The sequence below is a fragment of the Delphinapterus leucas genome, chromosome X, assembly GCF_059928025.1.
Source record: "Delphinapterus leucas isolate spDelLeu-1000000601 "Yukka" chromosome X, BTC_Dleu_Yukka2, whole genome shotgun sequence".
Classification (NCBI taxonomy): Eukaryota; Metazoa; Chordata; class Mammalia; order Artiodactyla; family Monodontidae; genus Delphinapterus; species Delphinapterus leucas.
In genome coordinates this window covers 66,881,540-66,903,679 of record NC_143150.1, presented here as the reverse complement: position 1 = coordinate 66,903,679, position 22,140 = coordinate 66,881,540, and the positions used below count along the sequence as shown (strand labels likewise).

At 46.8% G+C, this 22,140-nt stretch overlaps 1 protein-coding gene across 1 annotated transcript; it reads left to right on the top strand.

The window, feature by feature from the left end:
- Positions 1 to 13,351: 13,351 nt before the first annotated feature.
- FGF16 (fibroblast growth factor 16) lies at positions 13,352 to 21,519 on the top strand. The gene is made up of 3 exons (XM_022580722.3): positions 13,352 to 13,625; positions 19,646 to 19,749; positions 21,108 to 21,519. Exons 1-3 carry the CDS (start codon positions 13,352 to 13,354, stop codon positions 21,351 to 21,353), a joined length of 624 nt encoding a protein of 207 aa, XP_022436430.1. The 3' UTR covers positions 21,354 to 21,519.
- The last annotated feature ends 621 nt before the right edge of the window (positions 21,520 to 22,140 follow it).

Genomic DNA, 22,140 nt, shown 5'->3' with positions numbered 1-22,140 from the left:
GGGTAGCAACTATGGTTAATAATACTATATTGTATACTTAAAATTCTGTTAAGAGAGTAGATCTTATGTTAAGTGTTCCTATGACAAAAAAATAATAGCAATAATAATAAAGAAATCAAGAGGATAGGAAGACACTTTTGCAGGCGATGGATAGGTTTATTGCATAGATTGTAGTGATGGTTTCATGGGTACATATTTATCCCCAAACACACCAAAGTTGTATATATTTACATATGTACAGGTTTTTGTATGTCAATCATGCCTCAATATTTTTAAAAAATCAGCACTTATTCATTTCTGCTTATTTTCTCTTCCTTCACCTCCTTAATTCTGTTAGTCACGTTAATATTTTTACTTTTTCTGGATTTGTAACCTATTGGTAATGTGTCCCTGCCATTTGCAACTGCACTTGCTTGACACCAGCTTGCTCCCTAGACCTTATCTGAACCCCGCCACCAGGCTCCCAGGATGCTGGCTGTGCCCCCTTCAGGGCCACCTGTGACTGCCTGTTGCCTGGTTCCCTGGTCCTGTGACCACTGGCCTACAACCTCGTTCTACCTGGGCCTATTGTTGAAACCTCCCCTTGTCACCAACTCTGCTCCCCTTGGGTGTGTTTCTCCTTAGGCTCTGAGGCAATGCTGGCATCGCCAACCCCAGCCACCAGCAGGTCCTAGGCAGGTTCCTTCACTCTGGCCCTCACACTCTGCTCTGAGGTGGTGCAGACAGGGGCTGGGAGCTCCCCTGCACCCTAGGCTGCCCTGAGCCACATGCGCTGTGCAGGTACTATCCAGCCTCCCTTGAAGGGAATTTTTACCAGTAAATTAAAGAAAACCAGAGGAAATAGCATGCACCCCAAAGAACGGAAATCAAATGGCTTACAGAATAAGCATACATCTAATCACAGATTGGATTGGATGACAGTATATGAGGTCATGTAGATATCTTTTTATCCTCCACTCTCTCCCCCAAATCCCTTTTGGAAGGTTGTTTTGGTTTTTTCCAGGGATTTCCTACTCCCTGCAGGAGAGGGGATCAGCCCTAGTCACAACCTCCTTAAAAAGAAGACAGTGAACTGATAAGTAGCTAATAATTCATGCCCAGGGGGAGAAAGACCCCATTTCAGCTTTCTGTGTCTCCTGCCACTGAGCAAGACTCTGGCCCCAACCTAAGCAGGCCATGATCCTGACAGCCTCCAGACCTTTACTCTTGCCCTCCTCCCAGCTGGATTGTCCCTCTCCCTCTACTCCATTTACCTGAACTATCATCCTATCACCTCCTCCAAGAAGCACATCTATGTTCTACTTCTCAAACTCTTGCTGCACTTAAAATCCACAGCCCACAGTTTACTACTTAACTCACCAAACTCTTAACCCCTATTGCTTCATGGAAGCTAGATTAAGCGCCACAGTAGTGCCATAAGAATCCCCAGGACAACTTAGCATAAGCCTGAGCCTGTACTTGGGGCTCAGCAAAGACATATTGGAGATGCTTGTTCTAGAAACAAAATCAGAGGTTTCCATTCCTTTTGCATAACTGTCTAGAAAATGGAGTGCTCAGATGGAGCCATTAAAAAAAAAACTCTCTAGCATCCTGGGGAGCAGTTACAAAAGACACCACAGGTATTCCCAGGTCATTGAGCCAGAGTGTTAGAGCGGAAAGGAATCTTAATCATTTACTTCCAAACTTTTAAACCAGAGTATGCATACCCCTGGGGATCCATGGCAGTGTGCCAAGGGGGTCCACAGAGTCACAGGATAAACATGGCATGTTCTTAGAGTGTCAATTTTACTTGAGTATAAGAAATTTAAAATTTTTCTTTATCGGACTTCCCTGGTGGCACAGTGGTTGAGAATCTGCCTGCTAATGCAGGGGACACGGGTTCGAGCCCTGGTCTGGGAGGATCCCACATGCCGTGGAACAACTAGGCCCGTGAGCCACAACTACTGAGCCTGCGCGTCTGGAGCCTGTGCTCCACAACAAGAGAGGCCGCGATAGTGAGAGGCCCGCGCACCACGATGAAGAGTGGTCCCCGCTTGCCACAACTAGAGAAAGCCCTTGCACAGAAACAAAGACCCAACACAGCAAAAATAAATAAATAAAATTAGTAAACTCCTACCCCCAACATCTTCTAAAAAAATATATTTCTTTATCAAAACAAATATGGCTATATCATGGAAGGGAATGCAAATTTTGAACACATTTTTAGGATAAAACATGACACTTCAAGCTCACTTTGACCTTGCAGTAGGCTGCTTTGGATTACCCCCATCCACCCCTCTCCTCCACCCATGCTCCTCTGCCATTAGGGTTACTTCAGTTAAGAAATAAACAAAAGTTTGAGAAGACGGATCTAGTCCAGCTCCCTCTTTTCATACTTAGGAAAACGGAGGCCCACAGATGAGAAATAATCTGGCCAAAGCCCCAGACAGTGAGTTGAGCGAGAGCTAGGACCACAATCCACCCCCTCGGAATGTACATTTCTCCTTAGTGACTTGCTCAGGTGACTACTGACTGAACTACACTTCCTTGCTAACTCTGTTCCACGCTTTGTACCCTTCAACATTTTTTTTTAACTTGCCAAGGGTTCTGTAACCTGTGCTTGTGGCACCAGCAGCTCTGAGAGCAGGACAGAACTGTTAGTCCCTTTCTAAATCTTCAAATGCAGTGAATAATGCTCCATTTCCCAGAAATCAGATTGTAACTGATGAGATTCAAATCCCTTGCAGAAACAAGATGAAGTCCATAGCTTTAGGGAGAAAGAGGAAAAGCAGGGAGGAGGTCCTGCTAATCAGAGGCCAGGAAGCAAAGATCTGATCTTAAGAGTCTGCTTTGTTCCTTGGTTTATGTAAGAAAGAGATTCTATAAGGCCACCTCAACAAGGCTCCAAGGAAACTGGGCCCTCAGAGGAGTCCCCCAACTGGTTTTCCTATCTCCTGATGTGAATGTGCCCTCAGGCTGTGCGACCAAAACAATCACCTTGGGTTTAAAAAAAAGCGGGGGGGGGGGGCTTCCCTAGTGGCGCAGTGGTTGAGAGTCCGCCTGCTGATGCAGGGGGCACGGGTTCGTGCCCTGGTCCGGGAAGATCCCACATGCCGCGGAGTGGCTGGGCCCATGAGCCGTGGTCGCTGAGCCTGTGCGTCCAGAGCCTGTGCTCTGCAACGGGAGAGGCCACAACAGTGAGAGGCCCGCGTACCACAAAAAAAAAAGGAAATGACTTTAGATTCAAATGAACTCAGCTTCACAGCCATCATATATCTTCTTCGTGCAAATTAACAGAGGCTGCCAGTAGATTCACATACTTAAATCCACTTATTCACACCGTAAACCCACAACTCTTGCTGTTACACAGACATATGCAAACTCTTCTGCATCCAGTCACAAACACAAACATAAGCACACATTTGTATTGAGAAAACCAGTACAGTCATGCTCTCTGCCCATATTTCTCCCCCAACACCCAGCCCCAGACACACACAGCCACCATTGTACCCACATTCACAGTCACATACACCAGGTTGAGAAGTGACCCAGATTGCCAGGGTTAGAGCCACATTCCACAGTGTCCCATTCTTCTCAGAGAACTAACAGATCATTTCACAAAGATGTCATCACCTGCCGACTAATGGCAAGTTACAGCCAGAATAAATGGTCCATTACCCACCCCCATTACAGGTAGGCCCAGAGAAGAATGACAGCAGAGACAAAGGAGACTTGTGGCTCAGTGTCACTGCAGGAGACTGACCGGAAAGGTAAGAAGGGGGCTCATTCAAACCAAAGAGATTGGCTTTCCTCTCTGGACGCTAGAGTCGGGGGTGGGGAGATTGGAAGGTGGTCTGACTTTTTGCAGATTTCGCAAACTCTAGCTACAAATCACCTGGGCGGGGAGTGGGAGTGGTATTGCTCTTTTAACCTGGGTTTTCCCTGTCCAGAAGAGGATTGTGTCATGATATAATACTTTCTCTTTTGAACAAGGCCCCAACGCTCTTCAGAGTAGTGTAGTGACCAACAGCATGGTCTCTGGAGTTACTCTCCAGGTTTGAATTTTAGCCCCACCATATACAAGCTGTGTGACCTTAAGCAAGTTACTTAACCTCTCAAGCCCTCAGTTTTGTCATCTGTTAAAAATCGGAATGATAATATCTACCTTGTGCGGGTGTGATGTGAGTTAAATGTAAGGCAACCAGATAATGCCTGGTACTTAGGATGCTCAATAAATGAAACTCTACAGGTGAGCAATTTCCTGTTTCTCTCAGACCTCCACTCCCTCACTACCTGCTTGCCCACACAGAGGTGACAGTTTGGTGACCCCATTTCTGAGACAGGCCTTCTAAAACCCAGAGAGAACAAGACTGGCCCAATATCACACAGAAAGAGTAATAGGATTGGAATTGATTGCTTTGGGGTGACTAGGCCAGTGTTCTCATTCAGTTCATTTCTCCCTTAGGAAAATATGAGCATAATTTGAGGGAACCTGGGGAGGAAATATGACTGGGGCCAGATAGGATGTAAATAATATTAAGAAAAATGACCACTTAATATGTGCCAGGCACCGTTTTAAGTATATTCTGTATATTATTTCACTTAAACCTCATAGCATCTCTATGAGGTTATGAGGACCATCATCATCTGCATTGTACAGAAGAGGAAACTGAGGCTCCAACACCTAGAATGGCTTTAAGCTGGGATTTGAACCCAGGTTGTCTGACACCGGAGATGGAATGTGCAACTGCTGCATTATACTGCTGCCTACAAGGAAAGCAGGAGAGGGGAGACAGGAACAAAAGACAAAGAAGAAATACAAATTCTTTTTGAAGTAAATAGATTGAGGCAGTGTAGTGTCATGGTTAGGTTCGAACTTAAGATCAAAAATTTATCCCTTAAGATCAGAGGTCCTACCTCTGCTACTAGTTATTGAATATCTCTGGGCCTCAGTTTCCTCCTCTGCAAAATGGGAAGAAAACTACTCCTTAGAGCAGGTGTCCCCAAATGGTACTGGTCCGTGGCCCGTTAAGAACTGGGCTGCACAGCAGGAGGTGAGCGGTAGACGAGTGAGTGAAGCTTCATTTGTATTTACAGCCAATCCCCATTGCTCGCATTACCACTTGAGCTCCGCCTCCTGTCAGATTAGAGGCGGCATTAGACTCTCATAGGAGCGCGGGCCCTACTGTGAACTGCATATGCGAGGGATCTAGGTTGCGCGCTCCTTATGGGAATCTAATGCCTGATGATCTGAGGTGGAGCTGAGGCAGTGGTGCTAGTGCTGGGGAGTGGCTGCAAATACAGGTTAACATTAGCAGAGAGGTTTGACTGCACAGAGACCATAATAAATCAATTGCTTGCAGACTCATATCAAAACCCTATCATTGAGTAGCAAGTGACAATTAAGCTGCATCTGGTGGCAGCATTTATAGTGGCAAGTGAGTTGATGTACTTCAACTATACAGCTGCATCTGGTGGCAGGCTTTAAGTCAGAATCCAACACTTAATTTAGTCCGTGCCAGCTACATGTAAAAGAATGAAATTAGAACACTTCCTAACACCATACACAAAAATAAACTCAAAATGGATTAAAGACCTAAATATAAGGTTGGATATTATAAAACTCTTAGAGGAAAACATAGGCAGAACACTCTTTGACATAAATCACAGCAAGATCCTTTTTGAACCACCTCCTAGAGAAATGGAAATAAAAACAAAAATAAACAAATGGGACCTAATGAAACTTAAAAGCTTTTGCACAACAAAGGAAACCATAAACAAGATGAAAAGACAACCCTCAGGGCTTCCCTGGTGGCGCGGTGGTTGAGAGTCCCCCTGCCGATGCAGGGGACACAGGTTCGTGCCCCGGTCCGGGAAGATCCCACATGCCACGGAGCGGCTGGGCCCGTGAGCCATGGCTGCTGAGTCTGCACGTCCGCAGCCTGTGCTCCGCAGAGGGAGAGGCCACAACAGTGAGAGGCCCGTGTACCACAAAAAAAAAAAAAAAAGACAACCCTCAGAATGGGAGAAAATATTTGCAAACGAAGCAACTGACAAAGGACTAATCTCCAAAATTTGCAAGCAGCACATGCAGCTCAATATCAAAAAACAAACAACCCAATCCAAAAATGGGCAGAAGACCTAAACAGACATTTCTCCAAAGAAGATATACAGATTGCCAACAAACACATGAAAGGATGCTCAATATCACTAATCATTAGAGAAATGCAAATCAAAATTCAATGAGGTATCACCTCACACCGGTCAGAATGGCCATCATCAAAAAATCTAGAAACAATAAATGCTGGAGAGGGTGTGGAGAAAAGGAACCCTCTTGCACTGTTGGTGGGAATGTAAATTGATACAGTCACTATGGAGAACAATATGGAGTTTCCTTAAAAAACTAAAAATAGAACGACCATATGACCCAGCAATCCCACTATTGGGCATATACCCTGAGAAAACCATAATTCAAAAAGAGTCATGTACCACAATGTTCATTGCAGCTCTATTTACAATAGCCAGGACATGGGAGCAACCTAAGTGTCCATCGACAGATGAATGGATAAAGAAGATGTGGCACATATATACAATGGAATGTTACTCAGCCAGAAAAAGAAACGAAATTGAATTATTTGTAGTGAGGTGGGTGGACCTAGAGTCTGTCATACAGAGTGAAGTAAGTCAGAAAGAATAAAATAAATACCCTATGCTAACACATATATATGGAATCTAAAAAAAAAATGTTCTAATAAACCTAGGGGCAGGAAGAATAAAGACACAGATGTAGAGAATGGACTTGAGGACCCGGGGAGGGGAAAGGGTAAGCTGGGACGAAGTGAGAGAGTAGCATGGGCATATATACACTACCAAATGTAAAATAGATAGCTAGTGGGAAGCAGCTGCATAGCACCGGGATATCAGGTCTGTGCTTTGTGACCACCTAGAGGGGTGCGATAGGGAGGGTGGGAGGGAGACGCAAGAGGGAGGAGATACGGGGATATATGTATATGTATAGCTGATTTACTTTGTTATAGAGCAGAAACTAACACAGCATTGTAAAGTAATTATACTCCAATAAAGCTGTTTAAAAAATGAAATTTAGTCCGCGCGTGGCCCGCCCATTATTTTATTTACCACTTCCGTCCGCGCCTCTTTCCCGCACTGCGCGCTTGTCTCAGTCACAGTCTTGGTAAGCCCACAAGCTAACCCTAGCCAAAATGAGTAAAAAATAGACGTCGCTGGAGAGATTCTTTGAAAAGGGGGAAAGACCAAATGATGAGACAGCAGAAGACTCTAAGACTGCCAACAAAAGGAAAGCTGCATTTAAAAGAAAATACGAAGAGTCCTACTTAAATTACGGGTCCGTTGCAACAGGTGATTCACATTCTCCAAGCCCACTTTGTATAATGTGAGACCAAGAACCCTGCATTAAAAGACAAGCCTTTGGAGTTTTTCCAAAGAAAAAACACGAAGAACAGAAGCAATTATTGAAGGCCACCACTTCATCAAACGTGTCTGCTCTGAGAGCATCATTCTTAGTGGCTAACCACATTGCTAAAGCTAGGAAGTCCTTTACTATTGGTGAAGAGTTGATCCTGCCTGCTGCTAAGGACTTTTGTCGTGAACTTTTAGAAGAGGCTACAGTTCAAAAGGTGGCACGTGTTCCTCTTTCGGCTAGCACCATAACTAGACGAATTGATGAAATAGCAGAGGATATTGAGGCACAATTGTTAGAGAGGATTAATGAGTCACCGTGGTACGCAATCCAGGTTGACTAGTCTACTGATGTTGACAACAAGGCAACAATGCTTGTTTGTGTGATATATTTTTCAGGAGGATGTGCATGCGGATATGTTATGTGCACTTTTGTTGCCAACCAACACCACAGCTGGAGAGCTATTCAAGCTTTTGGATGATTACATATCAGGAAAACAGAATTTGTCATTTTGTGTCAGTATACGCATGGACGGAGCAGCTGCCATGACTGGACGGCTTTCTGGTTTCACTACTCGGGTCAAAGAGGTCTCTTCTGAATGTGAGTCTACGCACTGTGTCATCCATAGGGAAATGCTGGCTAGACGAAAAATGTCACCTGAACTTAACGTTTTGCAGGATGTGATTAAAATTATCAACCACATTAAAGTACATGCTCTTAACTCACCTCTGTTTGCGCAGCTCTGTGAGGAAATGGACATATAAGAGCACACACGTCTTCTCTTTTACACAGAAGTGAGATGGCTTTCTAAAGGTAGATCACTGGCCAGAGTTTTTGAGCTATGAGAGCCGCTCCAGAGATTTCTTTTAAAAAAACAGTCACCACTGGCAGCACATTTCAGTGACACAGAATGGGTCGCAAAATTTGCTTACTCGTGTGACATATTCAATCTGCTCAACGAACTCAATCTGTCACTTCAGGGGAGAATGACAACTGTGTTCAAGTGGGCAGATAAAGTGGCTGCATTCCAAGCCAAACTGGAATTATGGGGGCAACAAGTGAACATTGGGATTTCTGACATGTTTCAAACATGAGCAGAGATTTTGAAAGAGACTGAGCCAGGGCCTTCTTTCTCCCAGCTGGTGCATGATCACCTATCTCAGCTTTCAAAAGAGTTTGAGCATTACTTCCCAACAACAAAAGACCCCCGAACTGGGAAGGAATGGGTCCGCAACCCATTTGTGAATAAGCTGGGTGAATCAACTTTGTCCATGCTAGAAGAGGATCAACTGCTTGAGATCGCAAATGACGGTGGCCTTAAAAGTATGTTTGAGGCAACTTCAATTCTCCATACATTCTGGATTAAAGTCAAGGCGGAATATCCCGAGATTGCCGCAAAAGCAGTGAAAAGCCTGCTTCCATTTCCAGCATCCTATCTTTGTGAAGCAGGGTTTTCTGCAGTGACAGCAACCAAAACGAGATCATGGAACAGACTGGACATAAGCAACACACCTCGGGTGTCACTGTCTCCCATCACCCCCAGATGGGACCATCTAGTTGCAGGAAAATAAGCTCAGGGCTCCCACTGATTCTGCATTATGGTGAGTTGTATAATTATTTCAGTATATATTACAGTGTAATAATAATAATAATAATAAAGTGCACAATAAATGTAATGCACTTGAATCATCCCGAAACCATCTCTCCCCACCCCCGCCCGGTCCGTGGAAAAATTGTCTTCCACGAAACCGGTCCCTGGTGCCCAAAAGATTGGGGACCACTGCCTTAGAGAATTCCCTGGTGGTCCAGTGGTTAGGACTCCACGCTTTCACTGCCGAGGGCCCAGGTTCAATCCCTTGGGGAACTAAGGTCCCACAAGCTGCATGGTGTGGCCAAAAAACAAAAAACAAAACAAAACTCTTCCTTAGAGTTTTTATAAGGCTTAGGGAGATAATGCATGTAAAGCGCCCAGGGCAATGCTTAACCCAAAGTAAGTACTAAATAAACTGGAGCAAGTGATGGAGTTAACTGCACTTCCTGCTGGATTTGCCAAGCAATACAGCTCCTGCTGTCCGTTATCAGGGAAAATGTATTAGGAAGGAAAAAACATTTATAAGCTGTTGGGAAAACGAAGAACCGGGCAGAGCAACAATTCCAGACATCTTTTCCCCTCTCCGAGGTGTACTGTTGTGGCAGGGGGAAGGGGAGGTGAGCATCAGAAGTATTAGCTTCACCATCTCCTTCTTCAAGGAACAGATCCCAGCAGGCTGCCCTCAGCCTCTGGTCACCTACAGCCTGAGTCAGAACTCCCATTTTTTTAATGGAGTTTTATTTTTCCATGTCCTTTCCACATAGGTTGCTTAATTTTTCACATTAGCCCTGTGAGATATTGGGAAAGGAGGATGGAACCTCAGATGTGTTGAGTTATCTTCCGTGTGCTGGACAGAATGCTGGGCACTTTCCATCAGTTTTTTTCTCTTTTTTTTTGCGGTAACGGGCCTCTCACTGTTGTGGCCTCTCCCATTGCGGAGCACAGGCTCCGGACGCGCAGGCTCAGCGGCCATGGCTCACAGGCCCAGCTGTTCCACAGCATGTGGGATCTTCCTGGACCGGGGCCCGAACCCATGTCCCCTGCATCGGGGACAGTTATTTTATTTCATCTTCGTAATACCACTGTGAAGGGGTACAGTTATCTTCACTTTACAAGTGACATCCCGAATCCAGAGAGGGTCGCTTCCTTTTTTATGTACATTTTCCTCTCATCCCATGCATCCAGCACAATGCTGCCCTGGGGTTGTGCCCTGCTGAGGATATTTGATAAACAAAAATATTCTGAAATCTCACTGTCCTTCACATGCCAATCTTTGCATAATCCCAAGGCCCATAAATTGAGAGTAAATTGCCCCCAGTGGAGCTGAGATTAAATGACGACTCTGCTCCTTATTAGCTATATGATTCTGTGCTAGTCACTTAACTTCACCTCTAAAATAGGGATAATGGTACCGCCTACTCCACAAGGTTGTGAAAATTAAATAACTTTCATGAAAGTGCTCTGTCAATTGGGATACTTCATGGAAACATTACTTAAACAGAATTATCAGTCAGCTTAATCTCAAAAGAGGGAGGCGCAAGAGGGAGGAGATATGGGGATATATGTATATGTATAGCTGACTCACTTTGTTATAAAGCAGAAACTGACACACCATTGTAAAGCAATTGTACTCCAACAAAAATGTTTAAAAAAATGAAAATAAAAAGAACCCAAGAAGGGCAATGGGATGCTTATATCTCTAACATTTGGACAAGTAGGACTCCAGATATGCAACTGCAATTGGTGACTTTGGGAATATTGGGGGACAAAGAATGTAGAAATTCCCTGAAGTGACTGTTGAAGAAATGGGCTTTGACCATTATCAATGTGTAATTTATATAATCATAGAGACATCTAACTCCTTCACATCACATACTTCTCAAAGCAGTTTCATCAACATTATTTCATTTGACATTCACCAAAACCCCCAGGAATTAGTCTTTACCAATTAAAATTTTTCCACTTGCTTCATTACTATTTTCCCCTTCCTGGAAGTGGCCCATCTGAATTTGCAAGATCTTCCCCATCTTCCCTTCAAGGCCCATCCATCACAAAGGCCACTTTGGTCCAGAACCCGGCTCTAAACCCCCAGATCAACCTTCTCTGTGCTTTCTGAATCCACACAGTACTATGCACCTTAAACTGCCTGCATTCTAGTCATTTATACACTTAGCTAACCTCTGCTCCACCTTCCCCACCTCCTCACTAAATCCACAAACTCTTTGAAGGGAAGAATGAAGAAGGAAAGAAGGATTTCTTTGTTGTTTCATGTCAGTCCCATTTTTTAAAGCTTTTAATATGGAAATTTCACGTTTGTGTGTTTATAGAGAGATTAGAGGACATATATAATGAACACCCATGTACCCATCACCCAGCTTCAATAATTAGTAACATGAACAATGTTATTATCTCATCTAAACCTCCATTCCTCCTGCTTTCTCACTCTAGATTATTTTAAAGCAAATCGTTGATAGCCTGCCATTTCATCCGTAAATACTCCAATACAGACACCATTTTTTGCATTTCTGTCCTGTAGAGTCGGAAGATTACTTGCATCTGTGTTCCCCACTACTGGGTGCACACCAGAAGATGATTTCTGAGCACCTACCACGTGCCAGACCTTGTGCTTGGCTCTGGAGGTTCTGTCTGAGCTAGGGAGGCACACCAGAACCAAGCCACGATGTTCCAAACCAAGAACTGCTACAGTTCTGGAGACTGAGCACAGGGTGCCCGTGTGAGCTGAGGAGCAGGACCTCAAATTGCACTAACTGAATTGAGCTGAGTCAGTTTTCTCCTCTCCTGGAGACTGAATTCCAACTCGCCGCGAGACACGGGTTCTCCAGCAGGAGGCGCTGCAAAGGAGTGGCGGGGATGGGGTGCTCGCTCTTGCAGTTTCTCCTGATGGAGCCGGAGCCAGGGAAGGTAGCCAGAGCCCCCATGCGGGTGCAAACTGCAGACAACGTAGTTTAATAGGCAGGCGAGCAGGACGCTGAGCGCGAGGCCCCGAGAGGGGCCCCAGGGTTCTGGTGCCGGGTAGGGGCGCGGGGCGCGGGGCAGGCCGGGCACCTGCTCCCCAGGTCTTCTCAACGCTGCCCGTTGCCCTGGCTGCCTCCAGTTCCCGCCCCAACTGCCGCTCTTCCTGATAGAATATCTCCGAGGAGGGCACAGGACAGAGCGAGGAAACACCTGTTTCCAACAAGAAAAGAGGTGGGGGAAAACCCCCACCAGACTTCCAATGGTCTCTCATCAAGCTTGCTCTCGAGAGCCTAGTAAAAGCGCGCCCAGAAAGCCAGAGATCATTTTTCAAAAAGATCGCTTTCTATTTCTTACTCCCCACCTCCTTTTCCTAAGCTGTAACGTCCCTTTTTAAAAAAATGCCTTCTTTCCTCCGTGGGGCTTCCCGCTCCTCCCAGGCCCCTTAAGGCCCCTTGAGGCCCCCAGCCTGGGTGCCTACAGGAACCACCAACACCCCCAATCCCACGCTTTGCAACTGCATGCGTTTCCGAATCCTTCACTTCCTCAGCCCCCTGCCGACCTACAGGTGGGGAGTGGGACTAGGGGGCAACACAACAAAGAAACCAGGGAGCCACTGACCCAGGCCAGGCGCCCCTTCTGCAGCCTCCGACCGGCCGGGGAACAAGAGAGGCTCACGAACGCGTGAACCCCCCAGCCCGGGTCTCACGCCACTTTCCAAAGGCGAGCAGCCACAGGCCGCGTGGGAGGTGGGTGCTGCCCCAGCGCAACAGGCCTGAGTGGCAGTGGACGCCAACAGCCTCCACGCACTGGGCTCCGTTATTTCATCAGCAGTTTCAGAAAAACCTGCCAAAAGCAGTTATGCCTCACTGCAATGTGTAGCTTTTTCCTGCCATTTTTTCATAATAAAAGAGGGAGTGAAGCTCGCTCGCTCTCTCCCACTCCACCCCCCTCTCCTAAAAAGAGCCAAAAGGATACGAGGAGGAAAAAAAAAAAGAACCCACACACCAATCTCCGAGGGGATGCCATTGAGGTGTGGCTTGTATTTAAATATCCAATATGTCAATGTAAGGGGAGTGGGTATGTATATAAAGTGCCGTTTGCATCTGATAGCTTGACGAAGCCAGCTATGAGAGGCCTGGGGAGATGGATGCGGAGGGGAAGCGGCACTTTGACTGAGCGCAAGGTCAGGAGCGCGCTGCCCCACGCTCCCCGCCGCTGAGAAGTTCCTTGGACAAGAACAGACGTCGACTGCAGCTCGGCAGAGCGCGGAGCGAGCTAGCAAGCGAGCGCCGCCGAGTCGCCCGCGCCCGCGGCGGGGAGAGGCAGTTCGCGCCCCACGGCCCGGACTCGGCCCCGCGCACCCCGCCATGGCTGAGGTGGGGGGGGTCTTCTCTTCCTTGGACTGGGATCTGCACGGCTTCTCCTCGTCTCTGGGGAACGTGCCTTTAGCTGACTCCCCAGGTTTCCTGAACGAGCGCCTGGGCCAGATCGAAGGGAAGCTGCAGCGCGGCTCGCCCACCGACTTCGCCCACTTGAAGGGGATCCTGCGACGCCGCCAGCTCTACTGCCGCACCGGCTTCCACCTGGAGATCTTCCCCAACGGCACGGTGCACGGCACCCGCCACGACCACAGCCGCTTCGGTGAGGACGCGGCCGGGAGGGACGGGAGGCGAGCAGACGGCGCACTGGGGAGCCGACGGCTCGAGGCTCCGGCTTGGGGCCCGCGGACCGCCCCCCCCCCGCCCCTCGGCTCGGCGCCGTCTGAGCCCTTCGAGGCGGGAGGCCGACGGGGACGCGGGGCAGGCGGGACGCGACGGTGCGGACTTGAGCCGCGCAGCGGCGTCGGGGCGCCTGACACCCTCAGACACTCTCGGGAGGAGGCGGGGGCGCCTTGAGGTGCGGCTTCTCCTTTCCCCACTCCACCCTCCCTCCCCCGGGAGCTAGGGGATTGTTCTGGGACCTGGACGCTGCAGGTGGAGCTGGGAGAGGGGTAGGAGCATCCGCCGAGGAGGTCGGGGACCGTGGCTACAGCGTGAGGCTGAGCCTCCAGGGCAGCTGGGTTGTCGCGGCAGATTACCTGAAGCTGGAGCCTTCGTGGGCCGTGGATACGGCGTGTGGACGGTCCGCGCCCGAGTCGATTTTGGCCCGCGGGGACGCGGCAGCCGTGGCGCCTGCCTACCTCTGTGTTGCTCTGCCCGCGTTGAGGTACAACCCAGACAGCACGGCGGGATCTGGGTATTAGAAAAACTAGGAAAGCCTCCCGGTGGCTACTGTGTAAGGGCACAAGCCCTGGGGCAGCTTTTGCCGGAGCTACCTCTGGACTGCTTGCCTCAGTGAGGAAACCGTTCTGGGCCCACTCCCAGCCCCCAAAACAGGTGTATTCTGGGCCCAGGGCAGAAGACACCCAGCCTCCATCCAGGATTTTCTCTGCCTGCCACTCTGCAGATTGTTCAAAGGGCACAGCTGCCTGTCTCACATACAGAACACAATTAGTATAAACCTTGACCTGGGACAGAGATCATTGGGTTTCTAAGCAAATGTGTTCACTCCTCAATAATTTGGCCATTTTCAGTTTCAATTTCCTATCCTCTACTAAACTGTTATTTTGATGCTGTGACAGCTACCCTTCTTTGGGTCCCCGCATCTCCCAATGCCCTCTGCTTCTTCCCAAGGACCCTATGGGCCAAAGACACCATCTAAGCCAGTGAGAGGCTTTGCCTACCATCAGGCGTGATACTCTTCCCTTCTTTTTCCCATCCTCCCTCACTTCCCCCAAACCTCCCTATCCTCCTATTCCCCGTGCCTTGCTAGAGCTGCACCCCAGTGCACCATAAAAAGTCTGGGGTGGATGGGGAGAGGGGCAGAGGCCTGTTCCTGGGCAAGGCTAAGTCTAGCAAACAACTTGGGGCCAGGGCTGGTCTTCCTTGCTGGGAGCAAGCAGGAACCCTAATGAGGTCTATGTCATCTTGGAAAAATGCACTTGGAGAGCTGGAGTACAGTAGGTTGTGTGTGGGATGGGGGTAATGGAGGGGTGCAGGTGTCTGTATAAACTTGCAGCAGGTCCTCAAAAGGGTGACAAGATGGGGTGGGGTGAGGGGAGAGGGAGGGTTAACTTAGCTCCTTTCCCTTCCATCACTAGTGACTTTGCAGTCCCCTTTTGTTCCTCTTCAGAAGGAATGGGACTCCCACCCTAGCCTCAGAGCCTCCCAAAACTCCCAGAAATGGCCTAAAGATATTGGGGTAGCTCATTCCTGAGATGTAGAATAAAAATTCTGAAATGATGGAGAAATGTGAGGTGGGGGCAGCAGAGGTGGAGAAACTGTGAGCTTGACTCCCAGCAGCTACAAGTGTTCGTCTGATTCTGTGCCTAAACTGAGCCCAGTAACCTACAAGGTCAACATAAAGCAGTAATAGGCTCTTGGGATAAGTGGTCTTTAATTACCTCCCTAAGGAACATCTTGATTTCTTTTCATCTCCCAGGTCTGCTAAGGGTGTTAAGTTTAAGGAGAAACCAAAGGAAATAAAACTGGCAGGAGGAAGGGGTGTTTTCACTGCTGCTTAACTGTTTCATTTTGGGTTTTGCCTTAAGCGCATGCGCACACACACACACATACTGACTGAGACCACCTCTGCATCACCTTTTCCCTTTCCTCCTTCCCTGGCTTCCTGGCAGTTCCGTGTATTTCCTGTAAAGGAAATGATAACTGGTCAAAGCTGTGTCTTTGTAACGTCCCCTGCCAACATGCAAGCACACATTTACTCTTTCTCAGTTTAGCTTTTGGCAGAGAAAGAGGTGGCGTTTGAGTTTGCTAACTCTCTCCTCCCTCCACATTTGAGTTAATCAGCCAGGGTATTCAATAAATCGAAACTTTAACATTCCATAAGTGCTTTAGCAGTCAACATTCCAGCAGGGTAAAGTAGGCCAGACTTAAGATATAAAATATTATAGATTTCTGCTTGGGGGGAGGAGGTAGTCTCCAAAGGCCATGTAAAGTAAATAGCTATTTGTTGTAATTGGAGAGCAGGGCCCCCAAGGATTACCCTGGAATCCATGTGTTCGGAATGAGTCAGGCTGAGCCCAAGAGCAGCCTCGACTCCAAATAATAACCTGTTGGCACAGCCTATGCTCCCCCTCCCCTCCCCCACACCCCTCCCCCACCCCACCCCCATTCTGCAATCAGTAGCCAGGAGTATTTCGATCTCCGCCTGGCTGGCTGGTGGCATTTACATAAGGTTCACAGGGATCCTGACATTCCTGAGGGGCACCTGTGGGCTGGCAGAGCGGAGCTTGGGAGCCAGACTGCAGGAGAGGCCTCCCGCCAGGTGGGATGGAACAGGCTCGTGCAGCTGCTTTGGTTTGTGAGCGATATGGTTCTTATTTGGCAAGGTGCCAAAACAGCACTGTCTTGGCCCTGAAAGGCTGAAAGGATGGCTGAGGGCATTCGGGTGAGTTATGGAGCCAGATTAAATGACATACTAGGCCAGTCATCTAGCTAGGTTCTGAAGCAGTGGGACCCAGAACAGATCTGTTTTCACTGAAGCCATAGGGCAAAAGGTGTAAGAAGAGAAGAGTCTGGAAACTGTCGAACACAGGCCAGAACCTGAGGTGGACAGGTCAAATGAGGCAGGGGAGAGGGAGGTCCTGGGCTTTGAAGGGGGTGAAAGTACTGAGGACAAACTTTGTCTACTTAATACTTTGCTTCAACGTTTTGCTGTTAACACCTCTCTCCAGCTGTAGTTGGGAAAATGTGAAAATGGCTTGTTTTCTCTCTCCCTTCAGGCTGGCTGGAATTCAGGAGAAGGTTTAGGAATATCTGTTCCATCATCATGTGCCACTGGGTTCCCACAGTTTGAATCCAGCTAATAGGAAAGTTGGCAAAGGGAAATGATGCCCAAAGACAGCTGGGCAGGGATGATTCCAGCTGTTGGAGACCCCTGTTACTGGACACAACCCAAGTGACTTCCTCTATGATCTGTCCTTTGGCATCAGGGTTAACAGAGAGCTGGAGAAAAACGGTGGTGACTCAAATGGCCACACCTCTTGGGTTTCATGATTTGTTCTCATACCAGGTTTTGGATGGTGAGATCACAAGCTGCCCTCTGCTACTTAATGAGCTCAGGGTGGTCAGAGACATGAGATAGAGAATGAGGGAACTAAGACTCAGAAGCTCAGAAGTAAGCTGCCTAAGCAAAGAACCGAAGGCTTCAGCGGGTTGGTATCCCTCAAAGTTTAGCACCCAGAACTGAATCATGACCTGGCTTCTCGTTTCCTGGCCATACTGGCCACTCTCCTTTGAACACCCTCCTGTGTTTCCATAGCCCTCTTTAAACACAGTAGAACTAAAAACGGCACTCTTGTGATCTGAGGCAGAGCAGAATGGGGCAATCCCCTCCTTTATGCCAGTTACTAGATCTTGATCAATACAGCCTTAGATCACATTAGTTTTTTTTCTATTTTTTTACATTAGCTTTTAGCAATTTTTAATTTTTACATGACTAGCTTCACATTAGCTTTTTAATAATCTCATGAATCAGCCATACTGAGGTTACCTTGTTCAATCAAATTCTGTACTCCATTGTTGTGCATGTTTTGCTAAGCCACGTCTCCCCATTCCAAAGCTGAGCAGACTTGCATTTAGTAAAAATGCATGAAAACACAAAAGAACAGTCCATGTTTTCAAGAAAATATACGTGGTTGCCTGAAGGGGGGAGGAGAGGGGGAGAAGCTTATGGAAATAAAAAGAAAGAGATAGATAAATAAAAAAGCCTTTACGCAGACCAATTATGATAATAGGCCATGAAATAAGGAGTATGATTGACTCATACTGTACTTGAGGCTTGCCCTCCCCCAACAAAACCCCAAACACAAAACATCTTGGGTAACTGGTTTGGGGACCAAAATGCAGGACTTTACTTTTATTCTAATTAAAGCTTATTTTGTTGGAGTCAGCCCATTTTTCCATTCTCTTGAAATCTCTTTGGATTTTTATTGTCGCCCTCTCAGCTGTATGTCTTCTGGAACTAGGGTAAACGGTCCCCCTATGTCCTTTTATAAGTCATTTATTAAAATGTTAAACAGGGCAGAACCAAAATCAGAACCCTGTGCAGTGTAACTAAAGGTTTTGGTCCACTAAATCAGTATCTGCTTAAGCCCTACTTGGCACCAGGTATTTTCCCTTCCCCTCTTACCATCTTGTGTCAATATCCTTTCCCAAAACTCTTTTTTTGTACTACAAGAGTTAGTAACAACCAGACTGAGACTAAAGCTTGGAGGATGTCAATGCTAGAGGACAAAGGCCACGTTCTGAGTGTTCTATACAATGGCAGCAGAAGAGCGTTACATTCTCCAAATAGGTCCGAGTGTGCCCTAAAAGCTTCCATACCTGAATGCCCACCCACCAGCCCAAGTCACTGGGGCTCTTCAGGAGACTTCCCACTGGAGTTCTGAACCTGATTTCACAATTGCCCACTTAATTTTTTAAAGTGATCTTTAAGGAATCAGTCCCACTCCCTGTGTAGATTACATAGAATATTATTACCCTTAAGAATTACATTTTTGGATGAGAAAGACAGCCAGATATGAGCTCATTTCATACCTTTGGATGCCTGTGTGAGTCAATAGTATCACGTTTTGGTCTGTATGTTGAAAAACATGGTTAGAGAAAATCAAAGAGAAATCTAGTTGACCATTACATCTGTATCCAAATAATAGATGTGCTATCTTAGAACAAAACTGTGAAGTCTTCAGTATCACCAGGATTTCAGTTCTGTTTCTTTTTTCCCTCTTAGTAGTCAATTTCTTTTTTCCCCGGTACTGCTCCTGGGTAAATGAAAACTTTTTCAAATCCTCACCTCTAACTTTGTCAGCTAGAGGGACATTTCTGAGTATCTTCCCTTTTCCCTTAAAGCTGCAACATCTCACATCAGTATCAAGTCTAATACTACCTGCCAACTCTTTGCCATAGATAAATTTAAAATCCTCAAGAGGTAAGGGGAGAATGACAGGCTTGTCAGCCTGAGGCTGCACTGGCCAAGAGTACTTTTGAGGAGAAAGCTCTCACCAGGCCAAGTTTTGCTTCCTGCCATAGGCTGGAGGAACAAACTTTGTGAGTGGCCTGTGTGGCCTTTGTTAGAGTCAGTTACAGGCAGTTGACAGCCTCATGTGGCTTTAAGGACATGGGAGCTAAGAGGCTGCAAAACAAGTTCAGCCTAGAGGACAGCAAGGTAATGCTGTGTGCTCTGGGGAGGAGGGAAGTGACTTTGGGAAGATACAGAAACCTGGCCACATTCTTTCATTTTGAAAGCTGCCCTCCCAGTTCTTGAAATGGTGGTATTTAACAGCAATAGTACCTTGTAATTATGGAGCTTCTGTAGCCAAACCCTTCTCATGGTCTTTTCCTTATAATATGCCTAAGAGTGTTGAATAGAGGCAGAGATTATGTCCCCCATTTTACATATGGACAAGCCGAGACCCAGAGAGACTCAGTGTCTTCTCTGAGGTTCCATTCTTGCTGCAAAAGATGGTTTCATCAGGTAACTCACCAAAGGCACACAGAGCTGGCCTCCAGTTGGGCATAAAGGACTAGTAGCTCATGTCACCTGAACAGTTTCCTCTTAGCTTGATATCAGTGATGGAAATGGCATTCACTTTTTTGCTCTAGGAATTCTGGAGTTTATCAGCCTGGCTGTGGGGCTGATCAGCATCCGGGGAGTGGACTCTGGCCTGTATTTAGGAATGAACGAGCGAGGAGAACTCTATGGGTCGGTAAGTTTAAGGTTTTTTGTCCTCGGAAGCTGTTACCACAAGTGTTTGGACAATGTAAGGCAAAACATTCATCTAGCACTTGAAAGCACTTTTGTCAACTTTAAAGGATTAGTGTCTTCTAGTCAGTTCTTGACTGCCCAGGAACTTGCTACATAACACTTTCACTCATTCAGCCTCCATCAAAACAGAAGCTTTTCTGTAGTACATTTGCTTTCACTTCTCCATTAGAGGGCCAGCTCATCTGATAATAATAGGAAGCTGTACTGGTTTGTCAGTAGATGGTAAGGGTTTGGGGCATTAACTCTCCCAAGGAGCACATCTTATTTGTGATGGGTACCCAGAGGAGTAGCCAACTGGCTGGCACAAAAATAGGCAATGGTAAAGCTGGCCTTCAGATTGAGGATTCTGAGATTAACGACACAGTCCTTGATGTCCAGATTGCTTCAGCTGAATCCCAAAGGCCAAACAAAATAAACAAACAAATGAAGAGTGAGGGTTCCAGGGTCTGGTGACAGCCCTAAAGTCCCCAGCTGGAACTGGGTTGGCTGCAGTGCATGTTCACTATTTTGGAAGCCAGCCCAGAGCTGGGGAATGGTGACTTTGCTGATCTTAACCCCTTCAGAGGATCCCAACTCCTGGCTTTGGCTTTTGAGTCACAGAGCATACTTTCTGGCTGCCTGCACCCCATGAAATCAGAGCACATTCTTCCCTGACACCTAAGAGATAGGCCTGTCCCCAGCACTCAGTATCGGCAAAACCCCAGCAAGTAGTATGGTGGCTGGATCAAGTGTGAGAAGGGACAGAGGCAAGAGACCCAGGAGCTGCCAGCTTGAAGTAGCCAGATTTGGAGGAACTTTTCAAGGAGATCTTTTCTGAGCTTTCCAACTGACAGGCCTGAGACCCTTCATTAGGAGAGATCACAGCTCACCTCCCATGGAGCTTTATATAGATCTGAGGCCTTTGCCTGTCAGTTGACATAGTTGACTGCAATCTCAGTGGATTTGAACATCATTAGCCCTAAATAGGGAGAAAACTCCGGGGTGCCAGCGGGGCATTGGGAGGCCATAGCAGAAATTCTCAGGCTCAAAGTGCCAGGTGAGCCCATCTCTTTCAGTCTCCTGCCTTCAGAAAAAAATATCACTGGAAACATTTTTGCGTGGCTCACAAAAGAGGGTGAAAGTGATACCGACAGGGCTGTTTTGTGCTGTTTGGAAAGAAGATGCCTCAGGAATACCGGGAGATAGGACTGAAATATTCTAATATCAATGTGCTATTACTATTTTAGTTTCCCCACCAGCAAGCTGGGATGGGAGAAATAGTCATATAATGGGCTCTGCTTTATTTTCTTACCCTCACAGAAGAAACTCACACGTGAATGTGTTTTCCGGGAACAGTTTGAAGAAAACTGGTACAACACCTATGCCTCCACCTTGTACAAACACTCGGACTCGGAGAGACAGTATTATGTGGCCCTGAATAAAGACGGCTCACCCCGGGAGGGATACAGGACTAAACGACACCAGAAATTCACTCACTTTTTACCCAGGCCAGTAGATCCTTCTAAGTTGCCCTCCATGTCCAGAGACCTTTTCCGCTATAGGTAACGGACCCCTAGTGTGACCTCTGTGACCTGTATACTCTGGGGCCACAGTTGTCTCTGGAAGCACTATATTCATAGCTTTTCAATCTTCTTTCCTATCAATTTAGATAACAGAGAAGCACTTACTGTTCAACTCGACCCAGCTGTTCCCTTGTTGTTCAAAGTGTATATCAAGGTTGGGTTATTTTGGGGAGGGATGTGGGGGGAGGGGGAGGTCTAGAGGGAATCTTGTATATACTTTTTTCTTTACTCATGTTCTTTCCCCTGAGGTGGCACAAGAAAGAATGGGGTCCCCACCAAGGGCCAGAGGTGTCTTGCCCCACAATCTACCCAAATACCTTGACAGTGGGTAAATGAAAGACCAAGGAATCTGCCATAGATGCTACCTACAGAGCTTTGGAGAAGTCTCATTAAGAAAATCCTTGGGGCTACAGCCCTGCTGCAAGCCATCCCTGCACTGGCTCTGCAGATTTCTCATCTGTCCTGACATGCAGTTTCCCTGCCATTGGAAGTGGGAGATGGGGTAGGCTGTAAGAAAATGATATTAAAATGTAAGCATGGATACTGTGCATAAGGACAAACTATTTATGAAATGTATATGCTATTTATTTTATATATTTATTTATTTCAAAATAATTTTATTTTTAATGAGAGATGCTATGACTGGATTTTCATCAGAAAGAATAAGGTCCTACTGAAACAGGATAAATGAGTTAGTAAAGGCTTTTATTGGCAATAAAATTGTCTTTATATTGTAACCACTGTCTAATTCTATTCATTTGTACACTTAG

Excerpts from the sequence above, each read along its gene's own strand:
- FGF16 (XM_022580722.3), top strand. The coding sequence starts at position 13,352 with ATGGCTGAGGTGGGGGGGGTCTTCTCTTCCTTGGACTGGGATCTGCAC. Across the intron at positions 13,626-19,645 it reads CCACGACCACAGCCGCTTCG|GAATTCTGGAGTTTATCAGC; the intron begins GTGAGGACGCGG and ends TTTTTGCTCTAG. Across the intron at positions 19,750-21,107 it reads GAGGAGAACTCTATGGGTCG|AAGAAACTCACACGTGAATG; the intron begins GTAAGTTTAAGG and ends TTACCCTCACAG.